Source organism: Candoia aspera, chromosome 5 (assembly GCF_035149785.1).
Source record: "Candoia aspera isolate rCanAsp1 chromosome 5, rCanAsp1.hap2, whole genome shotgun sequence".
Taxonomy (NCBI): Eukaryota; Metazoa; Chordata; class Lepidosauria; order Squamata; family Boidae; genus Candoia; species Candoia aspera.
In genome coordinates, this window is record NC_086157.1 from 104563721 (window position 1) to 104584288 (window position 20568).

At 41.0% G+C, this 20568-nt stretch overlaps 1 protein-coding gene across 1 annotated transcript in view; it reads left to right on the forward strand.

The window, feature by feature from the left end:
- The first annotated feature begins 1404 nt into the window (after nt 1-1404).
- ANKRD42 (ankyrin repeat domain 42) overlaps nt 1405-20568 on the forward strand; it is a 28569-nt gene continuing 9405 nt past the window's right edge. The window contains exons 1-9 of the mRNA XM_063304739.1: nt 1405-1432; nt 3740-3903; nt 4641-4748; nt 8602-8721; nt 9912-10047; nt 11225-11425; nt 13611-13736; nt 14671-14776; nt 16589-16758. Coding sequence (XP_063160809.1) covers nt 1405-1432; nt 3740-3903; nt 4641-4748; nt 8602-8721; nt 9912-10047; nt 11225-11425; nt 13611-13736; nt 14671-14776; nt 16589-16758 — 1159 coding nt within the window. The remainder of the gene's footprint in view (nt 1433-3739; nt 3904-4640; nt 4749-8601; nt 8722-9911; nt 10048-11224; nt 11426-13610; nt 13737-14670; nt 14777-16588; nt 16759-20568) is intronic.

The following is a 20568-nucleotide window of genomic DNA, read 5'->3' on the forward strand; positions in this document are numbered from 1 at the left end:
ACAAGCATTCATAAAAAAAATAGTGGCATTAAAAGACATAAAAAATATTTGTAACCCCCTTCTGAACTATTGAGGACCTTGCTTCAATTCCAATGGCAATTCTGTAATACGGTTCTACTACAAAGAAATGTAGAAGGTTATTGATGCTGAACATCCTTGGCGGGACCTGTAAAACATGCTCCGTTTATGACTTAAGAATGCAGGAAGGGCTGTATGGAAGTAGGTCTTACAAACTTGGTAAATAATTTAAGATTATATTCCATTGTGAGCACTTTGAATTGAGTTGAGCAGGCAACTTCCAACTGGTGAAGTTTCATTACAGGAATAATGTAATGGGGGATATCAAGGAGGCCCCACTCACTAATCCTGCTGTTGGATCAGACCAGACCAGACCAGACCATCATCAAGGAACTGCCCCATGAAGAGTGTATTGCTATAATTCAATTTTGAGAATACCAACCTATGAGTACTTCCAGAGTTGCATATTTAATCTCAAAGGTGATGCAGCCTCATCCAGGCCGAATAATAGCTGTCTTGCCTGAATAGACTTCAGTTTATTTTGCCACATATAGTCCTTTACAATCTGGATTACATGAAGGCAGTGGTGATTGGACCCCAGGGTCTGCAGGAAAAGAGAAACAGATGGGTATCTTTAGTATGTTGATGACAACTCTGGTGCTTTCCAGTGGCTTAATGTGGGAGATACAATGGAAATCGCCAGTTTGCCAGGAAGCTTCCAAGAAGCCAAGCAGAAATCTGTCAATTTTACATCTATTTTGAAAATCTGCTTTCACAACAGGATTCATTTTTATCTTGCTGATGCTAATTAAATCATCACATGCTCTAACCTTGTTCTTAACCCATGCTAGGAACAAGGTTCTCTTCCATCGAAAGACAAGTTTCTAAATCAAGTTTCCATGAATGTGGTTGATACTCTTTAGAGGAAAAAGAAGAGAAGGCTAATGCTTGGTAGCTTTTATTAAGAGTTATGTCCAAATTGCCCATAAACCAAGCACACATTACAATTGTCCAGTTCTCACAACACACTAAGCTAAATCACTGTTGGTTAGCTTGAAGTTCAATGTGTCTTGCAAATTTAGCTGCAGTGACTCATCTAGAATCATCTAAGGAGCTTCAGTAGCCAAGTATGGACACCAACTTGGGTTTTCCTTAACCCCTTCCCCTCTATGCCACGTGCTATGCCTGTACAGTTGCTGCATCCCCAACCCCGTCGTCTGTGCCTGGAGGCCTCCATTCCTCCTGCCAGGAGGGAACATGGCCAACAGAGCATTGCAGGAAGTGTACACGGTTTCCACGGCAACCTCCTCCTAGCAGCCACAGAAGAGTGAGAAGCAAGCAGAGAGGAAGAAAGGAGGGCTGTGAGAATTGGGGGGACCCTGAACCATGCCTGCTGCTGTCACCCCCCAACAAGGTGAGATTTGCTTTGCTGCCTCCTCCCGTGGTCTTTTTTTTTTTTTGGAAAGGGGTTGGATAAGCACTTACTCTTTAATTCTCACTGGTCGTCAAAACTATCTTAAACTTCCTAGTATCTGTCCATTTGTTAAGGTTCAGGAAGTCCCTCAAGACCTGGTTATGCCACCAGGCTTGGGGGCCCCAGGGAACCGGCCACATTTTAAGGTGGCTCCCCTATTGTGGTTGATATATTTACTCTCTCCATTTGTGGTTTGTATACTCTAATTTTTATAATATTTTAATTTTTAATAATGATTGTATTTTTATAATGATTGTGTTTTTATAATGACTGATGGTTTTAGACTTTTTTTTATCCCGCTTTTATATTTTTTATGAATAACTCAAGGCGACGAACAGACCTAATACTCCTTCCTCCACTTATTTTCCACACAGCAACAATCCTGTGCGGTGGGTTGGGCTGAGAGAGAGTCACCCAGCAGGCTTTCATGCCTAAGGCGGGACCATAAATTTGATAAATCAATAAATCAATAAATGGGCTGAAGATGCTGCTCTGAACTGTTCTTTGGATTGTAATTTTCTACATGGAATTATGCCACCTCTGAAATTCGGGGTTTTAACACTCTAGCTCTAAAGGATCTGTTAAATCCAAATTGATCTTCAGTAGCTTATCGAGAATGGGCTGTAACTATTAATTTTATTTTCTGGTTTATACTGGGTTGATTACTACTGTTGAAATTTATATATTGCATGGGTGTTAACAATGACCTTGGCTTTTAGAATGATATAATATATTCAGTTACTTAAAACCTATCAGTGAAACACTGAAATTTTTCACCTGATTCTACGATGCTTGTTAACTTCCTGTTTATAAAACTTCATTTTATTTTTCTTTATTTCTTCCTTTTCTTTTCTTTTCTTTTCTTTTGTTCGTCGATCTTCTTTTTCATTTTTTTAAATACGTACAATAATAAAAATATAATTAAAAAAAATGAAGCTCTCTCTTTGTTCACTTCAAAGGTATTTTTAAAATGTACCCACAGTCACACAAGACAGACACAAATAACAGCCTTGTATTATTGATAGTGCAGTTTGCAAACCATCTCAGAGAGAAAGAGATGGTCAGAAATAATGCAGATGTTCATTACTTAAAATAAAAAGCAAAGAAAAGCAGACCGTTTGAGTTAATTTTCAAATGTCAAAGCACATGTATGCAGTTCGCCTTAAGTTTTTGCAACTATATCCTGAAAGGGCATCCTGTTTTTTGTAGTGCCCCCCCCACACAATTTTTTAAAGGAAAAAAGTAGTTTTACATTTCACTTTTTAGACAAATGATGTTAAAGATCTGTAATTTCTCTCATTCCCCCTCACCCCATACTTTCTGCCTCCAAACTCTTTCTTTCTGATTTAACTGTTCAGTTCAACCGTTAGAGTAGAAGTAGCATAGGAATTACCAGTAATAAAAAATAAATTCCTAATATCCTTTTACTTTTTGATGGTATTAGTAACAGCGGGTAACAATTGCATATCTTACGTAGAATTAACTTGCAACAATCAAATAACCTGTTTTTCAAACAACACATGCATCTTCAAGTTGTCAAAGTTGAGAAACACTGATCTAGACCACAGTGCAGGAAAACCAATTCAACTATCCGCAAGAGTTGTCCAGATTCTTCTTAAAAACTTCCAGAGATGGAAAAAAGAAAGTCTTTTTTACCCACTATAGGTAAAACACTGTAAATCCATTTAAACGTCCCTGTTGTGATTGGGTAATGGGTTCGTGTGTCTTTACCCAAGGAAAACCACTTTTATCCAATTTTGGGTAATTTATCCAGGTTTGGGAAGCCCTGCTCTAGGTAGACCAGACCATGAAACCAGCTCCACAGGAAGGCTAAAACTACTTTTATTAAGATGGGCTCTCATAACAGAACCTTACAAGTTTGACTGTGCTGAACCTCCTCCTCCTTCTTCTAGTTCAGAAATTAGGGGAGCTTCTGTATGAGCCATTTCTGAATGTTACCTTGTTCTGGACTTAAAAAATGCTTCAGCCCCTTTTGTCTAGGCAACAGCTCCAGTATAACTCAATCAAGGTCATCTCCCTTACTCTCTACATTAGATGACAACAAAGACTTAGGGATTTCTGTATCTTTTTGCTGCCATCGGTGTTCATCTGATTTTTGCAATCCAAAACTGGCAGCTGTGCATGTGAAGGTCACCTCAGGTACTCTTTCTCCAAGGTCAGCTCAAGTGTCACATTGACCTGCAGCCTGTGCCCTTAATGAGTTGGTGTCCCGTTGCTCTTCTGCAGAAAGGCCAAAGAAAACAAAGTGCAAAAGCATTCATGAGGCCGTCAAAACTGGGAACATAGAACAACTGAATGAAATGGTGACCTTTGGCATCAGCATTAATGAGGTGGATCCAGTCTACAAGTTTACACCTTTGCACTGGGCAGCCCATTCTGGAAGCCTGGAGGTAAGAGATGTTCCAAGGTGGCACTGTATTCTTTCTAACTGAAAAGCATGGAAGGATGGATGGATGGATGGATGCTTACATAAAGAAATCAATAGTCTCTATCAGTCCCACAAAAGCCTAATCACTGACCTTGGCTGATCTTGAAAGCTTGAGTAGAATCAGATCTAGTTAATATTAGAACAGGAGATCATCAACTACATTTCAGGATTGTAGATTAGAAGGAGAGGAAAAATCCCAGGAGAAGGCAATAGCACTTCTGCTCCATTGCCAAGAAAACTACATGGACATGTTGATGAAATCACCAGGACTTGACTTAGTTTAAAGTTAGGAGACTTTTTCCTTAATTCATGAGAGAAGGACCAAGCATTTTATGGAGGACACTTAACTGCCTTCAACTGAACATACTGTAATAATAGCCCCTTTTTAGACTATCAACAGTGGAAATCTGGGATAGAGGGATAGGTTGCTCTTCAGAGCTTCTGTTTCTTCCTAACCTGTTTACTGAATGTATTGATTCGGTATGTTGAAACATAAGCAAACCAAATGGGCTATATTCTCACAACCAACTCACACCTAGAAGGATGTTTTAAGCAAGATTAGCCTCTTGTGCAATGCAGCCACTAGGTCTTTAACTGACTGCGTAGTTTGAAAACAGTTGACGTTGCTGAGCAATGTAGCAATGAATTGGCAAACAGAGATGGTAACACAAACTCAACGTTTGTGTTCTTGTTTGCTAGTGCCTTCACTGGCTTCTCTGGCATGGAGCTGATCAGACAGCAGTGACAGTGAGAGGCTGGACAGGAACTCATTTGGCTGCGATTAGAGGCCAAGATGCCTGCATGCAGGTGAGTGTCCCCATTCAATCTAGTTTAAGGATTAAACTGGATTAATTCAAAATCAGGATTTATTTGGACAGAAGGGGCACATTTGTTCCAAGTTGATTTCTAGGACAGATACTGTACATTTCCTTTACGATTCTGCTGTCGGCTAGGAATTCTTTATTGGTTAGAGCAGTGTTTCTCAACTGGGGAGGCTTTAAGACGTGTGGACTTCAACTCCCAGAATTCCCCAGCCAGCATGCTGGCTGGGGAATTCTAGGAGTTGAAGTCCACACACCTTAAAGCCACCAAGATTCATATTGTAGTAGACCAGGAACTTGGAAGGAAGTTAAGGTTCAAAGATGTTAAATTATATCCCCCAAATTTGCAGCTTCTCTGGATATGAAGAACTTGGATATATCTTGCCTGGTGATACTATATTCCTGGAAAAATGAATTTGTACCAGATTTTAAACTTTGCTTCAATGAAAATTGACATTTCTTAGCCTGAGATAGCTTTATACCGATGGAGACTGAAGTTTCAAAAATTTCTCTATTGTTAGGTGTTTTTTTTAGATTTCACTCTTTTATTTAGTTAGTTTTTACACTCTTGTTTTTATGATAATAGGTTAAATGAAATTCAGTAGTCTTGTTTGTAGTTACCATTTGCAGTCTTTACTACCATTTGTATTGGCTTAAAAATAAAACAAAAGTCCTGCTCTCATCATTCCCAAAATGAATTCATTTATTTACTTTGCAAGATTTCCCCAATTGTAAGATGCGGGGGGGCGCTCACCAACTGAAAATGGGTAAACTTAAGTATCATGCATTTGATCTTAAACTGACATTGTTACCTCTTTTATCTGCTTTTTCCTGATTGCATAATATCCTAGGCTAGTTTGTGTGGAGGCCATTATTGTAGATTGTATTCTGTTTCCTCAGTTCTTTGCAAGCAATTAAAACCTTATTTAAAAATAACATTGTATAAAGATATGACACAGAATAGGGTGATTCTTTTTAAAGAGTCTATTGTGGGTGGAAGCACCTAACTGATGGTGGCTGATCTTGAAAAGCTAAGTACAGTCAAACATAATTTGTACTTGGATGGGAGACCACTAGGAAATACCAGGGTAGTAGGCTAGATGTAGAAATTGAAAAATCATCCTGGAAGAGAACAGGAGCAAACCAAGTACCAAAAAAACCTAAATAGATTTTCCTGTGTAATTACCAGAGTGCTGCTTGACTTGACTTCTTATTTCTCTGTTTTAAGGTACATCAGCAAAGGGCTCTGTGCTTAATTACAGAATGACTGCTTAGCTTGTTACTAGAGTGCGGTCCTTCCCTTTCCTTTGTTTTAGATATATTGGCTATCTCCTTTTCTTTTGCCCCCCCCTTTTTTTTACTGTGTTTGTCAATTGCCTCTAAGTTTTCTTAGCTTTTTGGCTGTCTTTCTAATAGGCATGATGCCAGTTTATTTTGTACTAGCATTCCTGCAGGGCAACAAAATACCCTTTCATTATAAGTGGATTTTTTTTTTTTAGTATCCAGATAAATAAATTTCACCCCCACCCTTTTTTATGTTTCAGAATTCCAAAGATCTGGATTTTGGTGCTGGAAAAAGAGAAAGAAATGTTTTCTCTATAGTGGTTTTATTCAGTGAAACCTATGGGGGACTGAAAGAATTCCTTTTTTTTTTTTTAATGCAGTGTGATTAATCTATGGAATGAGCTATATATGAGTTGTACTGAAAGCTGCAGTTGAGGATTAGACAAACTTATTTACGGCTATGAGCCAATCATAGTTTGGGAACTGTTCAACTTCCCTTGCTGAGAGCAGCAACAGAGATAAGATGCCAGGAGGCTAGTGGTTTATAAGTGTCAGGATGCCATCCTGCCAGACGCCATCCTGCCATGCTTTCAGATAGAGTTTGTAGTTGTTAGACAGATGCGGTTTGTAGTAATTAGATGCCTGCTTGCAGAGTAGTAAAAGTGCTGTAGAGATAGGAATGGTATGCAAGACCATTGGAATGCAGGAAGGAGGGCTGAGAGCAAGACAGCAAGGTCAGTGAGCCAGGACATCAAAGGACTGGCAGTTTAGGGGGGGGGGCAGAAATGGAATCGACGAGGAAGGGGCTAATTAGGAGGGAGTGAAACTGGAGGGTTTAAACTAGCGATTAGGCTGGCTTTTGCTTAATCTGCTCTTTATATGGATTCTACTCACTTGTATTCATTAAAGAGCTTTTCCATATCCTACTAAGGCTCATGGCAACAGTTACTGAATGCATAACAAACGGAGGGAGTCATCACAATAGGGTTGCTGTGTCTGGACTGCAAGGATCCAGGTCTCGAGTCGATGGCAGCAAAGTGGTAGATTTTTATGACTCTCTTTGCTGTCATCTGTTTTTTGAGGCCCAGATGTGACAACCATTTTCATATGGAAGTTTGAAGGGGCGCACTAGGTGGTCTAGAGATACACAACTTTGGGGAGCAAAAAGTCACACTAAGATTTTTTAAAATATTTATTTATTTATTTATTTATTTTCTATCCCGCCTTTATTATTTTTATAAATAACTGAAGGTGGTGAACATACCTAATACTCCTTCCTCCTCCTATTTTCCCCACAACAGCAACCCTGTGAGGTGGGTTGGGCTGAGAGAGAGGGACTGGGCCAAGGCCACCCAGCCGGCTTTCAGGCCTAAGGCGGGACTAGAACTCTCCTACCACGCCTGATTGGCTCTTGGGCTGAGAGAGAGGGACTGGCCCAAGGTCACCCAGCCGGCTTTCATGCCTAAGGTGGGACTAGAACTCTCGGTCTCCTGGTTTCTGGCCCATTGCCTTAACCACTAGACCAAACTGGCTCTGTTCTGCTGGTGTCAGCTGCACTGGGTAGATCGGAGCAGGAAATTTACTCCACAAAAGTTAAAACTACTTTTATTGAGATTGGCTAAAATAAACAGAATGTGCTATACCTCTTCCTCCTCCTTATACTCCAGTGAATTAGGGAGGTGTCTGTTTGAGTCACTTCTGAATATTACCTTATTTCCCAGGACTTAAAGAACATTTCAGCCCTCTTGGCCTGGGTCAGTGTTTCTCAACCTTGGCAACTTGAAGATGTGTGGCCTTCAACTCCCAGAATTCCCCAGCCAGCACAGAACAACTAAGGAGAGGCACACTCTTCCACAAATGTTGTGGAACTCCTTCCCTTTGCTCTAGGCCAGTGTTTCTCAGCCTTGGCAGCTTGAAGATGTGTGGACTTCAACTCCCAGAATTCCCCAGCCAGCATGCTGGCTGGAGAATTCTGGGAGTTGAAGTCCACACATCTTCAAGCTGCCATGGTTGAGAAACACTAGCTTAGGTAATGGCTCTTGCAAATTTCCCTCAAGGTCATATTTCTGCAGCTACATTAGGTTACATTCCTAAAAGTTGGGTAGAGCTAGATGGAACTTTAATGTGATTCAGCTGGGCTTATACTTACAAAGTCCTTAATCTAGAGCTCCATACAAGCTGAAATGTATGTAAAAAAATTCTTATTAGCGATGATGAGCTTCTCTATTACTTTCTCCTTATACAAATTAGGAGAAAGTAATAGAGAAGTTCCATGTGCTCATGAGACCTTCCATGCCATCAAATGGTAACAGTGAAATCTCCAACCAGACCTTGACACCTGGTAATTTAACAGAAAGCAATCCTATTCTTTTGGCTACATTACAGGAGTAGTTTGCCAGTCTAGCCTACAGCTTCAGGATTTCCTGGTGTCTCTACAAGTACTAACCAGGTACTTGTCTTGCCCTGTCTAGCTTTCTGAGATCAGCAAGGACTGCTAGATGTTGCTGCCAGTCCGTATGTTTAAGGTTGGGAGATATGATTATATATTTTCACAGGCCCTCCATCTCAACGGGGTAAATCTAGGGGCTCCGGATGACCTAGGGTGTACTCCAGCACATCTTGCAGCGACCCACGGACACTCATTCACTTTACAAACCATACTCCGGAGTGGGGTGGTAAGAAACGTAACTCCTTTTAGTTTTATTTCTATTGGGAATTGGTATAATTCACTTTGCTCTTAGTCTAACATTTTTGTCTTGTTCTTCAACAAGGGTGTCTGCAGGGGGGTTGAAAAAGTCAAGATGGCAGTCACAAGCATACAGTGGAAGCCCTGCCTTTTTATGTTCATTGCATGGTTGTGGCCTTGACTTTTGATTGTCTCCCGGTGGACACCCCTACTCTTTATATAAGGAGGTCAAGCTGGAGACAAATTTCATCCTCTCCTTTCCTACCTTCCCATGTTACGTTCATTGTCTTGTTCACCTGGGCGGTGAAGTCACTCATTTGGGAGCTAAAAGGAATATGCACCATGGTTAATAGTTTTAGTGGCTAACAGCTATCAAGGATGAATTTGGTTTTCATTGCAGAAGTCTTGCACTTGTGGTTTTCCTGTGGTTATGTGGTCACCTGGATCCAATACAGCCACCATTTCCTCTCAGTACTGGACAGAATTTGAAGCCATTATTTTCTGTGGAATTCAAATTTGAATCAGTGCTAACTGCAGAATCCACAGAAAAGTCACCAATGGTCACTAAGAAGCTAGGCCAGAAAGGAGTAAGATAATATTGCTAAGTGCATCAAGCAAAGGAGGAAGAAACATATGGTCTAAGGCAGGATTTCTCAACCAGGGTTCTGTGGCACCCTTGGGTTTCATGAGAGGTCACTAGGGGTTCCCCGGAAGATCACAATTTATTTAAAAAAATATTTCAAATTCAGGCAACTTCACATTAAAGAGGTAAATTTCCTTCTTTATTTTTAGTTTAAGAACACTGTTAATTTTATTTATTTATTTATGTGTTCAATTTGTATTGCCGCCCATCTCAAACCGGTTAACAACATCTGGGCGGTTAACAACAATAAAAACAGTAAAAACAATAACAAAAATTAAATATAAATATTTAATGCACATATACAGGCCTACCCCTGAAACAAATATAATAATTTTGTAACTTCTGGCCTATATTTGAGCCTGAATGTGCAGGGGTTCCCAAGGCCTGAAAAATATTTCAAGGGTTCCTCCAGGGTGAAAACGTTAAGAAAGGCTGGTCTAAGGGATACAACTCTTTTTATGCTCCTGTGTTTACTCTTTCACCTACCGTACTTGGCTTCCTCTGAAACATTGGCTTCTTTCCATCTTAAAAACCAGGATGTCAACGCTTCTGATAAGAATGACTGGAAACCTATACACAATGCTGCTTTCTATGGCCGGCTAGGCTGCCTCCAGCTTCTTGTAAGGTGGGGAGCTACTTTAGAAGATGCGGATAAAGATGGAAATCTTCCAGGTATGGTAGTGGAAGTATCCTGTCAATCCAGTGAAGCAGGGCACAGAGGGTGAACTTATTATTGTAGATTGCCAAGGGAGCTGGTGGTCTGTTGTATATTTCTGCTCTTCCCCAACCAGAAGTAGGATTTCCTGTCTAAAGCTTTTGTGTAATGAGTTGGGTGGATGGGTTTCAGGGACACTACAGCATGGAGAGTAAGACTGAACTATTCATATGGTTTTTGACTATTTGCAAGAAAAATCCTTTGGTTTTGATATTGCTCTTTCCTCTTGTTAGCAAAAATCCTTCCCCTCCATACACATCATACCTGTTTTGATAATTACCATCATACCTGTTTTGATTCCAAATTTACTTATTTTTGTTTGACTTCCAATGAGAATTGTACCATCCATCCATCCATCCATCCATCCATCCATCCATCCATCCTACTATTCCACTTTTCTATTCAGTTTGAGTTCTCAAATCTGTTACTTGCTTAGTTAGATAGATGCCATCCAGTCAGGTCTAAAGCCTGGTAATTTCATGAGCAACTGCTCACCATTTCAACCTGTCTTTAGTAATACCGCATAGCACTTTCAAGGACGGTCTTGTGATCTCCTTGAACTTGTCCATCCACCTTAACATTGGACAAGGAATTGTTAACATTTTTTGTCCCTCAGTCTTGCAGGCCTTTGTTCTGATCTACCATCTCATGTCAAAGTACACAAGTTGCTGCTTGCTGGTGATCAGCTCAAGGGAACTGAAGACCTTAGTTTGGTCCAGCATTGAGTGATTTTTCTTGCAGTCCATGGTACTCGTTTTCATGGTCTCCAAATCCATAATTCAAAGGAATCCATTATTCATGATCTATCGTGTCTGGTTTTTTTCCCCCTCTTGCTCTTTTTCAGTGTCCAGCTTTCACCGCTGTACGTTATCTCTGGAAAGGCTACCATTTTAACTGTTCTGATCTTTCTTACTACTGAAATATTATCTCAATCAATAAAATATAGTGCAGATTTTTTTAAAATGCAGAAAAAAATCACACACACACACAGGCACACATCTCTACCTTCTGGTACTCTACAGGGACTTCTACAATGTGGTGTCCTGCTGTGATCCCAGCAGGATGTGTTGTTAACCCAAAATTTTTGTCCAGTTTAGCTCAAATGTTGGATTAATTTTCCTTGTTGTGTCACAGTTCATTTGGCAGCTATGGAAGGTCACCTGCACTGCTTTAAGTATTTGGTGAGCAAAATGCCCACATTGATCCATTCCTTGAAAGCCCGGAATGACCATGGTGAGACCCCAAGGGATCTGGCAGAGAGGTTCTACAAGGAAAGTATCCTTGTATACATTGACCGTCTACAGGAGGAAGCAGATCCATTGGACAAGGAAGAAAGTAAGTGATGATGAGTTCCTTGGAAGGGAGAAAAATTGTGAGGGTAGGTCTTTGTTCTTCTCAAATGCAGTTCTCACTTTTACTAGAACCTGCAATACACAGGATCCAGGTTTTATTTAATTAACTTATTTATTTACATACCCAGACTTCCATTTGATCTAATCTGAAGGGCTCCCAAACCCTTAACTTTATTTTAAATAAATGATTTTTTAAAGTTAAAAAATGCAGTATAACTCCAAATAAACAAAAATAACAATAATCTCAACCACTAATCCTACAATGCCATTTCTTCATGAAAACAGTCAATTTTCCATTCCCTTGCTATAGGCCCTCCTAAAGAGCCAGATGTCGAGACCTAGTCACCGCCAAGAAAGCCAGATATTTACTAAATATCTTTAGTCAGGTATACTCTTAAGTTAAAAAGGGATTATGTATTATGGAATTTTGAAAACTGGATATGTGTACTTTCACCCTCAATTAGCAGTAAGTATTTAAGCACAGCCTCCTTGATGTCACTGATTCTCTTTCTAATGCCTCTTGACTCAACAGGACATCACTACTCATGTAGAAGATATGAAATGAATACCCATCTATTCTTGGTTTGCAGTGTTGGTTTGCTAACAAAATGGCTGCCATGGGGAGGGCTATATATTCAAAGAAATGGCTACCTTGATTTATCATAATGCCCCCCTTCCCCCCATTACAAGAAGGCAAACTCCTGGTGAGTTGCTTCTCGTTACCCCTCAAAAGTATTATCTAAATTGGGCAACAATTATTTCTCACAGTAATTTGTCATGTCAGCCCTTCAAAATGAGAAATATCCAAGTAATTAATATTCAGGGTATACCAATGCATTTTTGTATTATTTCAACAGACATGGTGAGTCACAAGAATGCTAAAAAGACAAAGATTCTTAAACTTTGTGGTGCCATGAACCCTTCAAATTTGAAATAGGATGGACCTTATCGCCTTGATATCACAGATTCAGGAAACTGTTAAAGTTACACTGAAGCCTTTAAGAACTGTGGTGGTTTTAGAAAGTAAGACTGATGGAAAAAACCTTCCAGATAAAGTATTTTATTTGGGCTGGACTTTTCTTGACAGCTAAAGGTTAGAGAATTTGGTCCTGATTGTTCTGCACAGACAGTTGAAGACAGAAGGAGAAATAATTTGATACCCCTCTTGAATGTGGATGGTGAAAGTATGGGTTTTGAACCATTTTAAAAAAAATTTAACCCTTCCCCTTGGGAAAAATATTGTTAATACTGTACACAGTTAGATAATCAAAATATGTTTAAAAGCTTTGCCAGTTAAAAGGCATCAGCTGAAATACTAAACTCCTTGGTCCCACTTTTGCTTAGAATTGGGTTGATAATGTAATACAGTTTTGTGCCCAGACTCCTATAGATCTAAATTTGGGATGAATTGTCATCAAGTTTTATTCAGAGTTAAATTCTTCATTAGCTTCTTAAGTCCCAGTACTTTCAATTCAATTAAAGTTATAAACTCTAATTTTCCCTGCTTTGCCTGGATATGCTCTGAGTTTTCTTCTTTACTCTTCCAGGATAAGGTTGAGTCTCTGGACATAATGGAAAAATTGAAGGTTTTGGCTTAGTTATAACATGTATGATAATTTAACCAAGACTTGACCAACTGGATAGATAATGGTGCTGTCACTTCCTCATCCTCTCCAACCCCCCAGCTTATTTTTTTTGGTCCTGATTTCAGGAAAAAAAACCCCGGGCCAGATAAGCATATTTCCCACCAAACGCTAGGTGTATCCATCCATCCACCCTCTATTAGATTTAGATTTCAATTCTCAGACTATTTCTGCCAGTTGATGATGATAATTATGTGCCATCAAGTTGTTTGCAACTCCTAGCAACCACACAGATAGATTTTCTCCATGATGATCTGTCCCTAACCTGGTCTTTCAGGTCTTCCAATGGTAACTGAGTCCATCTACCCTGCTGCTGGTCATCCTCTTCTCTCTCCTTCTACCTTTATATATTTGTTGGGAATTCTGAAAACCTTCAGATGTCTAGAGACTTATGGCTACCAAGCTGGAAAAGAATGTATTAAAGAACGTTTGATCTCCAAGTTCTTGAACATCTTAGGTGGACCATTATGTATCTCCCTAGAGATGATTCAAATTAATGGATTCCTTCTCTCTCTTTTTGCATAGATTTAAGCTCTCCAGGCCATGATGCTGCCTTCAGAGGGGACCTGGACACCTTAAGAATGCTACTGGAAAATAACATCATCAGTATTAATGAGCGGGATGATAAGGGATCTACCCTCCTGCACAAAGGTCAGGAGGAGCTGTGTTTTCCAGCTGCCTTGATCTGTTGCTTTAAGTTTTGTTTTCTAAGGGGTTTCAGACTTTATTTTGATTTTTTAAATTACATATTTATTTATTTACTGGACTTATAGGTGACTCTGGTCATAGTATACCTCCCAAAAACTCAGACTAGCTTTGATTTTCCTCTTCCCCATCTTACCTATAAGATGGCAACATCTGAAGAAAGAATAATTATGCTACCTTAAAGGAATCAGTTTTTGAATCACCTGGATGTTTTCAGGGAGTACATTCATCTGTGGTCTCATGGGAGGTTTCCCTCAACCTGGGACTTTCCAAATATTCTGGAGTGTAATTTCCATAGTCTTCCTCAACCAGCTGAAGGGTGAGAATGCAATCCATTTGAAAGAAAGCTTGATTTGGAGAAATATTGTTTTGGTTTCTTGATGGCATCAAAAAGTCACATATGCTTGTGAAATAGAAACTAAACTGCCTTAATTTGTCAGGTGAAAAAAAAAGTCTCCTTCAAGTTGAGCTGGTCCCCTGTGGATTCATGGACACATCTGTAATGTGAAGGAGCTTTGCTATTGGCTGTTTTCAGAAAAAAATTCTGACTCCCAGCCCAGCCTACTGCCCTGAAATTCCCTGGGAGTCGTAACCAGTCTGATCCTGCTTAGCTTTGCAGCCCAAACAAGATTGGCTGGTGCTTTCTATCATTTGCAGTAATGTTACTCTGGATTTCTTAACCATTCTTCTTTCTACATTGCTTTGTGGCCTTAATCTTTGATCCTCATAATCAGCCACAACTAAATTAACTGAGATATAACCTCAGCCCCGTGGTGGTGGTGGACTTTAGATATTAATCACCTGACTAAACAAGACCATGAACTAAGGTTTAGTAGGCAAAGCAAGTGATGCATTGGATGTTTTCTTTGTCTTTCACCAGCGGCTGGACAAGGTCATTTACATATCTTAGAGTGGCTGATCAACAGGGAAGCCAACTGCAATATTGCCAACGACAGTGGAGAAACACCAAAAGATGTCGCAAAGAGGTGACTGTAACTCTTCCATCTACAAGAGATGAGCAAATGGGGAGTACTTCCCTACTTGTTAAACCAACGGAACAGCCACTTAAATGGGGAATCAGCACAGTAAAGATGAATGAACAAAAGCTAAGTCTGGGTGACACGAGGCCAGGCAATGGCCTGTTTTTAACAGGTGGGGGCTGCTGCCTCCCACCCCGGCCCTGGCATCCACCAAATGCATCTGTAATGAAGTGCGCCAAGAACCCCACAACATGTACAGCCCTGGGGGTGATGCAGATAGTGCACTGCTCCTGCCATGTAAGGTGTGTCAATGAGTTCAGTCCACGTGGTAGTATTTTCCCCCTTTTAAACCCCTCCTGGCTTTCAAGGACATCAGGGCAATTGCATAAAAATGGCATGCTGTGTAGAATTTTAGCACAGGCTTTGAGGTGTGCTCTTGTTTCCTGAGGGGCATGAGGATATCTACAACGCTTGGCTATTGAGTCCTACAGACTGCATTTGCACTAAGCCAGGAGTGTATAAGCTGCCTTTGGCCACATCCCACCCCATCTTCAGTTCAGCCTTACAAGACTGCACACTGAAATTTAGAAGGTCAAATAGTGGAGCGATTTGGGGCTGCTTTTGGGGGGTTGGAAGGACAGTGAAGTGTGGGAATAGGAGCAGTTTATCTCCCAGGGGCCTCCCACTCCTACTCCCACTCCAACCACAGCCAGCCCTCCCAATGACTGAAATATTCACCTATATCATAGCGTTGCTGGGCAAACTCCTGTTGTCAGCCCAACTAGGTAGACCAAACGAAGCAGTCAACTGCACATGAAGGTTAAAACTACTTTCGTTGAGATTGGCTATGACAGTCCAGAATCTTGCAAGCCTGACTGTGCTGTACCTCTTCCCCCACTTCTTATAGTTCAGTGAATTAGGGAGGCATCTGTCTGAGCCACTTCCCAACATTACCTGGCTGTTGTTGACTTAAAATGTGTTTTGCCCCTCATTGCCTTGCCATAACTCCATCCTTACTCTCTACACCTATGGTCTTTCACAAGGTTCCTGCCCTGGGCAGAGAGTTGCAATAGAAGGCCCTCCTAGGTCCACTCCCACCCTATGATTCTATGGTTCTACTGTAAATTGGTAGGCCAAGTTGTGCTTCTAACTCTGCCCTAAATCATAATTATCTACGACTGGTTGATTCAGCCACGATTGGCTGAATTTACACACTAGGGTAAGCCATCATCCACAGTAGCTGGACTCACACAAGATAAAGGTAAGAATGCCTTTGAGTTGGGCTTAACTCCTGATGGCTCCATGCAGTTTTTAGGACTGCAAAGCAGTCCATACTCAAAGGGCAAAAGATTATTTGGAGTGTGCATGTCATAACCCGCTAGAAACACTTTTAACCATATGTATCATTTTCTGAGATTGGGCACTACAAGCTTGGGGATCTTGCAGGTTTTGACATCCCAGCCTCTATCATATGGCTGGAGCTTGGTTTCCCATTGTCTTCTTCCCAGGTGCAGTTTGACTTCTTGGTCTTGCTACATCCCTGTGATAGCTAAGTGTTCGCCCATCCAAATATTAACCAGAGTCTGATCCTACTTAGCTTCCAAACCAGATAAGGTTAGCCTGATGGTTAATAAGTTAAAGTTAACCTAGCCAAACCTAATAAAAATTGCTATGTTTGAATCAATTAAGTAGACTATTCTAACAGGTGGGCTTCCAACTAGTAAGCTACCTCTGAACCCAAGAGCAGGAATTGGAATTGGTATGGGAACCCTTTGTTTTTCAATTTCCAGTAACCAAACTGGTCTGTGAACTGTGCAGGTTTGCCCAGCTGGCTGCTGTGGCATATCTAAAAAACAAGATTGGAAATGACTCAGATGAGGAACTTGATATAAAAGATCCAAAGTTCTTTGAAAGTCATGGTGTGGAAGGGAGTACAGATGACAAGGGGGATCTGAATGCAGACAAGCAAGACAAAACCGACGCTCGTGGTAAGTCCAGGATTTTCTTGGTAAAGATTTTAACTTTTTATCTGAGAGGTGGGAAGCCACCTGTGGAGAACATAATAAAATTCTGGCTTATTTGGCAATGAGATCAATAACAACATTTTCACGTCGATAGATTGGCGCCATGCCGAAGAATTCTCCTACATCTTTTTCTATCAATTTTCATTCAGTTCAATGAAATGGAATGGACTGTGGTGAAGGACAGGTTCCAGGTTCATGGTGGCCAGATGACCTGCCAGATAGTCACAGAAGCAACCTCTTTGAAAGCAGAGATGCTGTTTGTCACATGGACACAGAAAGAGTCCCCGCCACCCCTCCTTCTTAGAGGAAAAAAGTTTGAGACACAGGGAGCACTCAGAAGGCAGAATCGGAGAAGGAAGATGGGTACCAAGGCTGGGGTTTTGTTCATGTCCACAACACTCTCAGAATTAACTTACAGTACTGGGATCCGCAGGAAATGAGGAGTCCAGGAATAATTGAGACAGAAAGAAATCTGTTTGAGGAAATTTGTGACATTTAAAAAAGCTTCATTAGGAATGTTATGATTAATTTAATTTGTTGTGTTGTGCTAAAGTCTCTTGTTTTCTCTGCACAAGATAAGGTTAATGAACGTAACTTCATTAAGTTACAGTATTTCTACTGAATCTTATATTAGGACATTATTAACTTGAATTCTGCTCCAATCTCTTTAAAGAGAGGTCTTTTCCTGCCTTCCAATGGTTTGCACGAGAGCCAGTTTGGTGTAGTGCTTAAGGCATCAGGCTCAAAACCAGGAGACTGTGAGTTCTAGTCCTGCCTTGGGCACAAAGCCAGCGAGCTGGGTGACCTCGGGCTGGTCACTTTCTCTCAGCCTTAGGAAGGAGGCAATGGCAAATCATTTGTGAATAACCTTGCCAAGAAAACTGCAGGGACTTGTCCAGGTGGTCTCTGAAAATCAGACATGACTGAACGGATTAAAAAAAAAGTTCAGCTAAAGAGAGCCAATGTAGCATAGTGGTTTAAGGCACCAGGACAGAAACCAGGAGAACATGAGTTCGAGTCCTACAAGCCACCTGGGGGACTTTGGGCCAGTCTGTCTCTCTCAGCCCAGGAAGAAGGGAAGGGCCATGTCCAAAAACACTGCCAAGAAAACTGCAGGGACTTGTCTGGGCATTGCCAGGAGAAGACTGTGACTCAAAGGCACCTCCAACCCCCATAACAGATTAATTCAAATAGGGATTTCTACAATTTCTTAACAGGGCCCTTAATACAGGGGTGAGACCCAGTTTGGTGTAGTGGTTAGGGCATCAGGCTAGAAATCTGGAGATCTTTTGTTCTTAGGCACAAAGCTAGCTGGGTGACCTTGGGCCAGTCACTTTCTCTCAGCCCTAGGCAGCAGGCAATGGCAAACCACTTCTGAAAAACGTTGCCAAGAAAACTGCAGGGACTTGTCTAAGCAGTCTCCAAGAATTGGACATGAATGAATAGATTAAAAAAAAATGGTCTGCATGGAAAATCTTTTTTGTTTGTGTATGTGTATGGTTTTCTATTTAGTTGCTGATCCTGATCCAGGCAACTCTTTTTATATTTTATATATTTTATATTTTATGGAAGGTTTGCATCTTAATATCAATAGTTACTGCAATTTTACTTCCCCTCCCTTCCTTTTCCTGCCATTCTTCCTTCCTTGATTTTGTTTCTGTTTGATGAGATTGGTCGATCTCCCGAGGAGGAAAGGAAAGCTATACAACCAGGAGTTAGTATCACAGAGCTATTTCTCACTCCCTCTTCCACCCCACCTTTTCTCTTTTAATTGCCAGAACGATAGCCCAGGTTGTAAAACCCCATTTTTTTCTCATATGCTGGAGTTAGAGGGAAAGTGCTAGGTGATCCCCCCCAGAAGACAGGTGCTGACAGCGGGAACTATATCTGCTAACCCACTACCAAGCAGGGAAGTTTAAAGACTCAGAGGGCTTTGGGGAGAAGAGGATTGAGACCTCCAGTCTTCCCCCTTTTGGGTTCCTTTGTTCTATTACATGCAACTCTTTATCTTTTTAAGGGATAAAGGCATTTTGATTAGAGTGTAGAACATGGAGCTCTCACACATTACTGTCAAGATATGAAAATCCTGTCTTTCATACTATAATTCCCCAGTGATCTGCAGCCTCCTTGGCTCCCTATGTTTCAATTAAATCCCAAGAGAAGAAGGAATTCCTCCCCTGGCTCTTATTCAGACTGGAAAGAGTGGGCAGCCAAGAGGCTTTAGAGGAATGGAAAGTTGCATAACATAAAACAGCTTTAGCTGCCTCCATTGCACCCTGATTTTTTTTTAATCCATTCAATTGTGTCCAATTCTCGGAGACTGCCTGCACAAGTCCCAGCAGTTTTCTTGGCAAGGTTTTTATTTATTTATTTTTATTTATTTTTCAAATTTCTATCACCGCCCATCTCTCCCAAAAAGGGGACTCTGGGCAGTTTGCCATTGCCTTCTTCCTAGGGTTTATTATTTGAGTTTGAATTATTATTTGAGTTTGCACCAACAGACTCAAAGAATAATTCAAAATAAACTTCCAAGCAGTTTGAGAATAAAGTAGAAGAGGAGAGAAAACTTTTTGGAAACAGCAGGATAGACTTTGACACAACTTTACTGCAGTTGCAATTTTAGTGGAGGGTGACACTGAGTGCGTGTGTGGATGTGTGTGTACACCTGCAATGTTAAAGCTTTGGGAGCTGCGCTGTGTACTATAAACCAGGAAAGAGAGTCTTAATCTGCCTTCTGTATTTTGCTCGTTTCTGTCCCTACAGAGTTTCTGCTGGTTCCCTCCTAAGAATTTTCTTGCGGCTATACTTTTACTTTTGCATGTTGCCAGACAAGGCCACCTGTTGCCACTATTACCATTATTACTATTTCTTGTAGCACCTATAGATTTGGCTTATATGTGTCACATCAGTTTTATTATCCACCTGGTGTATTATTCCTGAGTCTCTCTCCTGCCTCCGATTCTTGGCAGATCCTTGCAACCAGTGTTTCTCAACCTTAGCAACTTTAATATGGGTGGACTTCAACTCCCAGAATTCCCCAGCCAGCAAGGGGATTCTGGGAGTTGAAGTCCAAGGGGATTCTGGGAGTTGAAGCCAGCAGTTCTGGGGGTTGAAGTCCACTCATCTTAAGGTTGCCCAGGTTGAGGAACACTGCTTGCAACTATTCAAGTGCAACCAGGAACCCAAGCCAGGGGGCTGGAGTGAAACTGGCAAGGGTTATGTTTCTCCTTTGAGTCCCAGAGACAGATCCCAGGGACAGAAGGGGGGCATGCCTTGAAGTGGAAGAACAGCCCCTGATTGTTCATCACTGCTCCTCCTTTGACCCTATGATTTGTAACTCAGCCTATTTCTGAATGTGATTCCAGTGCTTTTTTGAAAGAGTGCTAAACCCATGTCAAAGAATAGCCTAGCTGACAACCTGCAGGCATGGGGGAGATATGCTGGGTGAAGTAGGAGAGAGTGTCCTTGGTGCTCCTCATAATCCCTCTTCCTGTGACCTATGCCTGTGACTGGTCACTTGGGTTATTTCTGAGCAGGATGGAGGAGAATGGAATTATCATTGCAAAACAAAGCAGAGAGACTTCTCCAGCAGTCCTGCCTCTTTGGACAACATGCAAATGCGCAGTGTGTGCATCCTCTTCTCCACCTAACATCTTCCAGATGTGTTTGGAACTCCCAGTGTTCCCTAATCAGGTTTGCTTAAATGGTTGGGGTTGTCACTTTTTTGGTTTGAAGCAGGTTCATAAAAAGGCTCAGAGAAAAAAAAAAAATCCC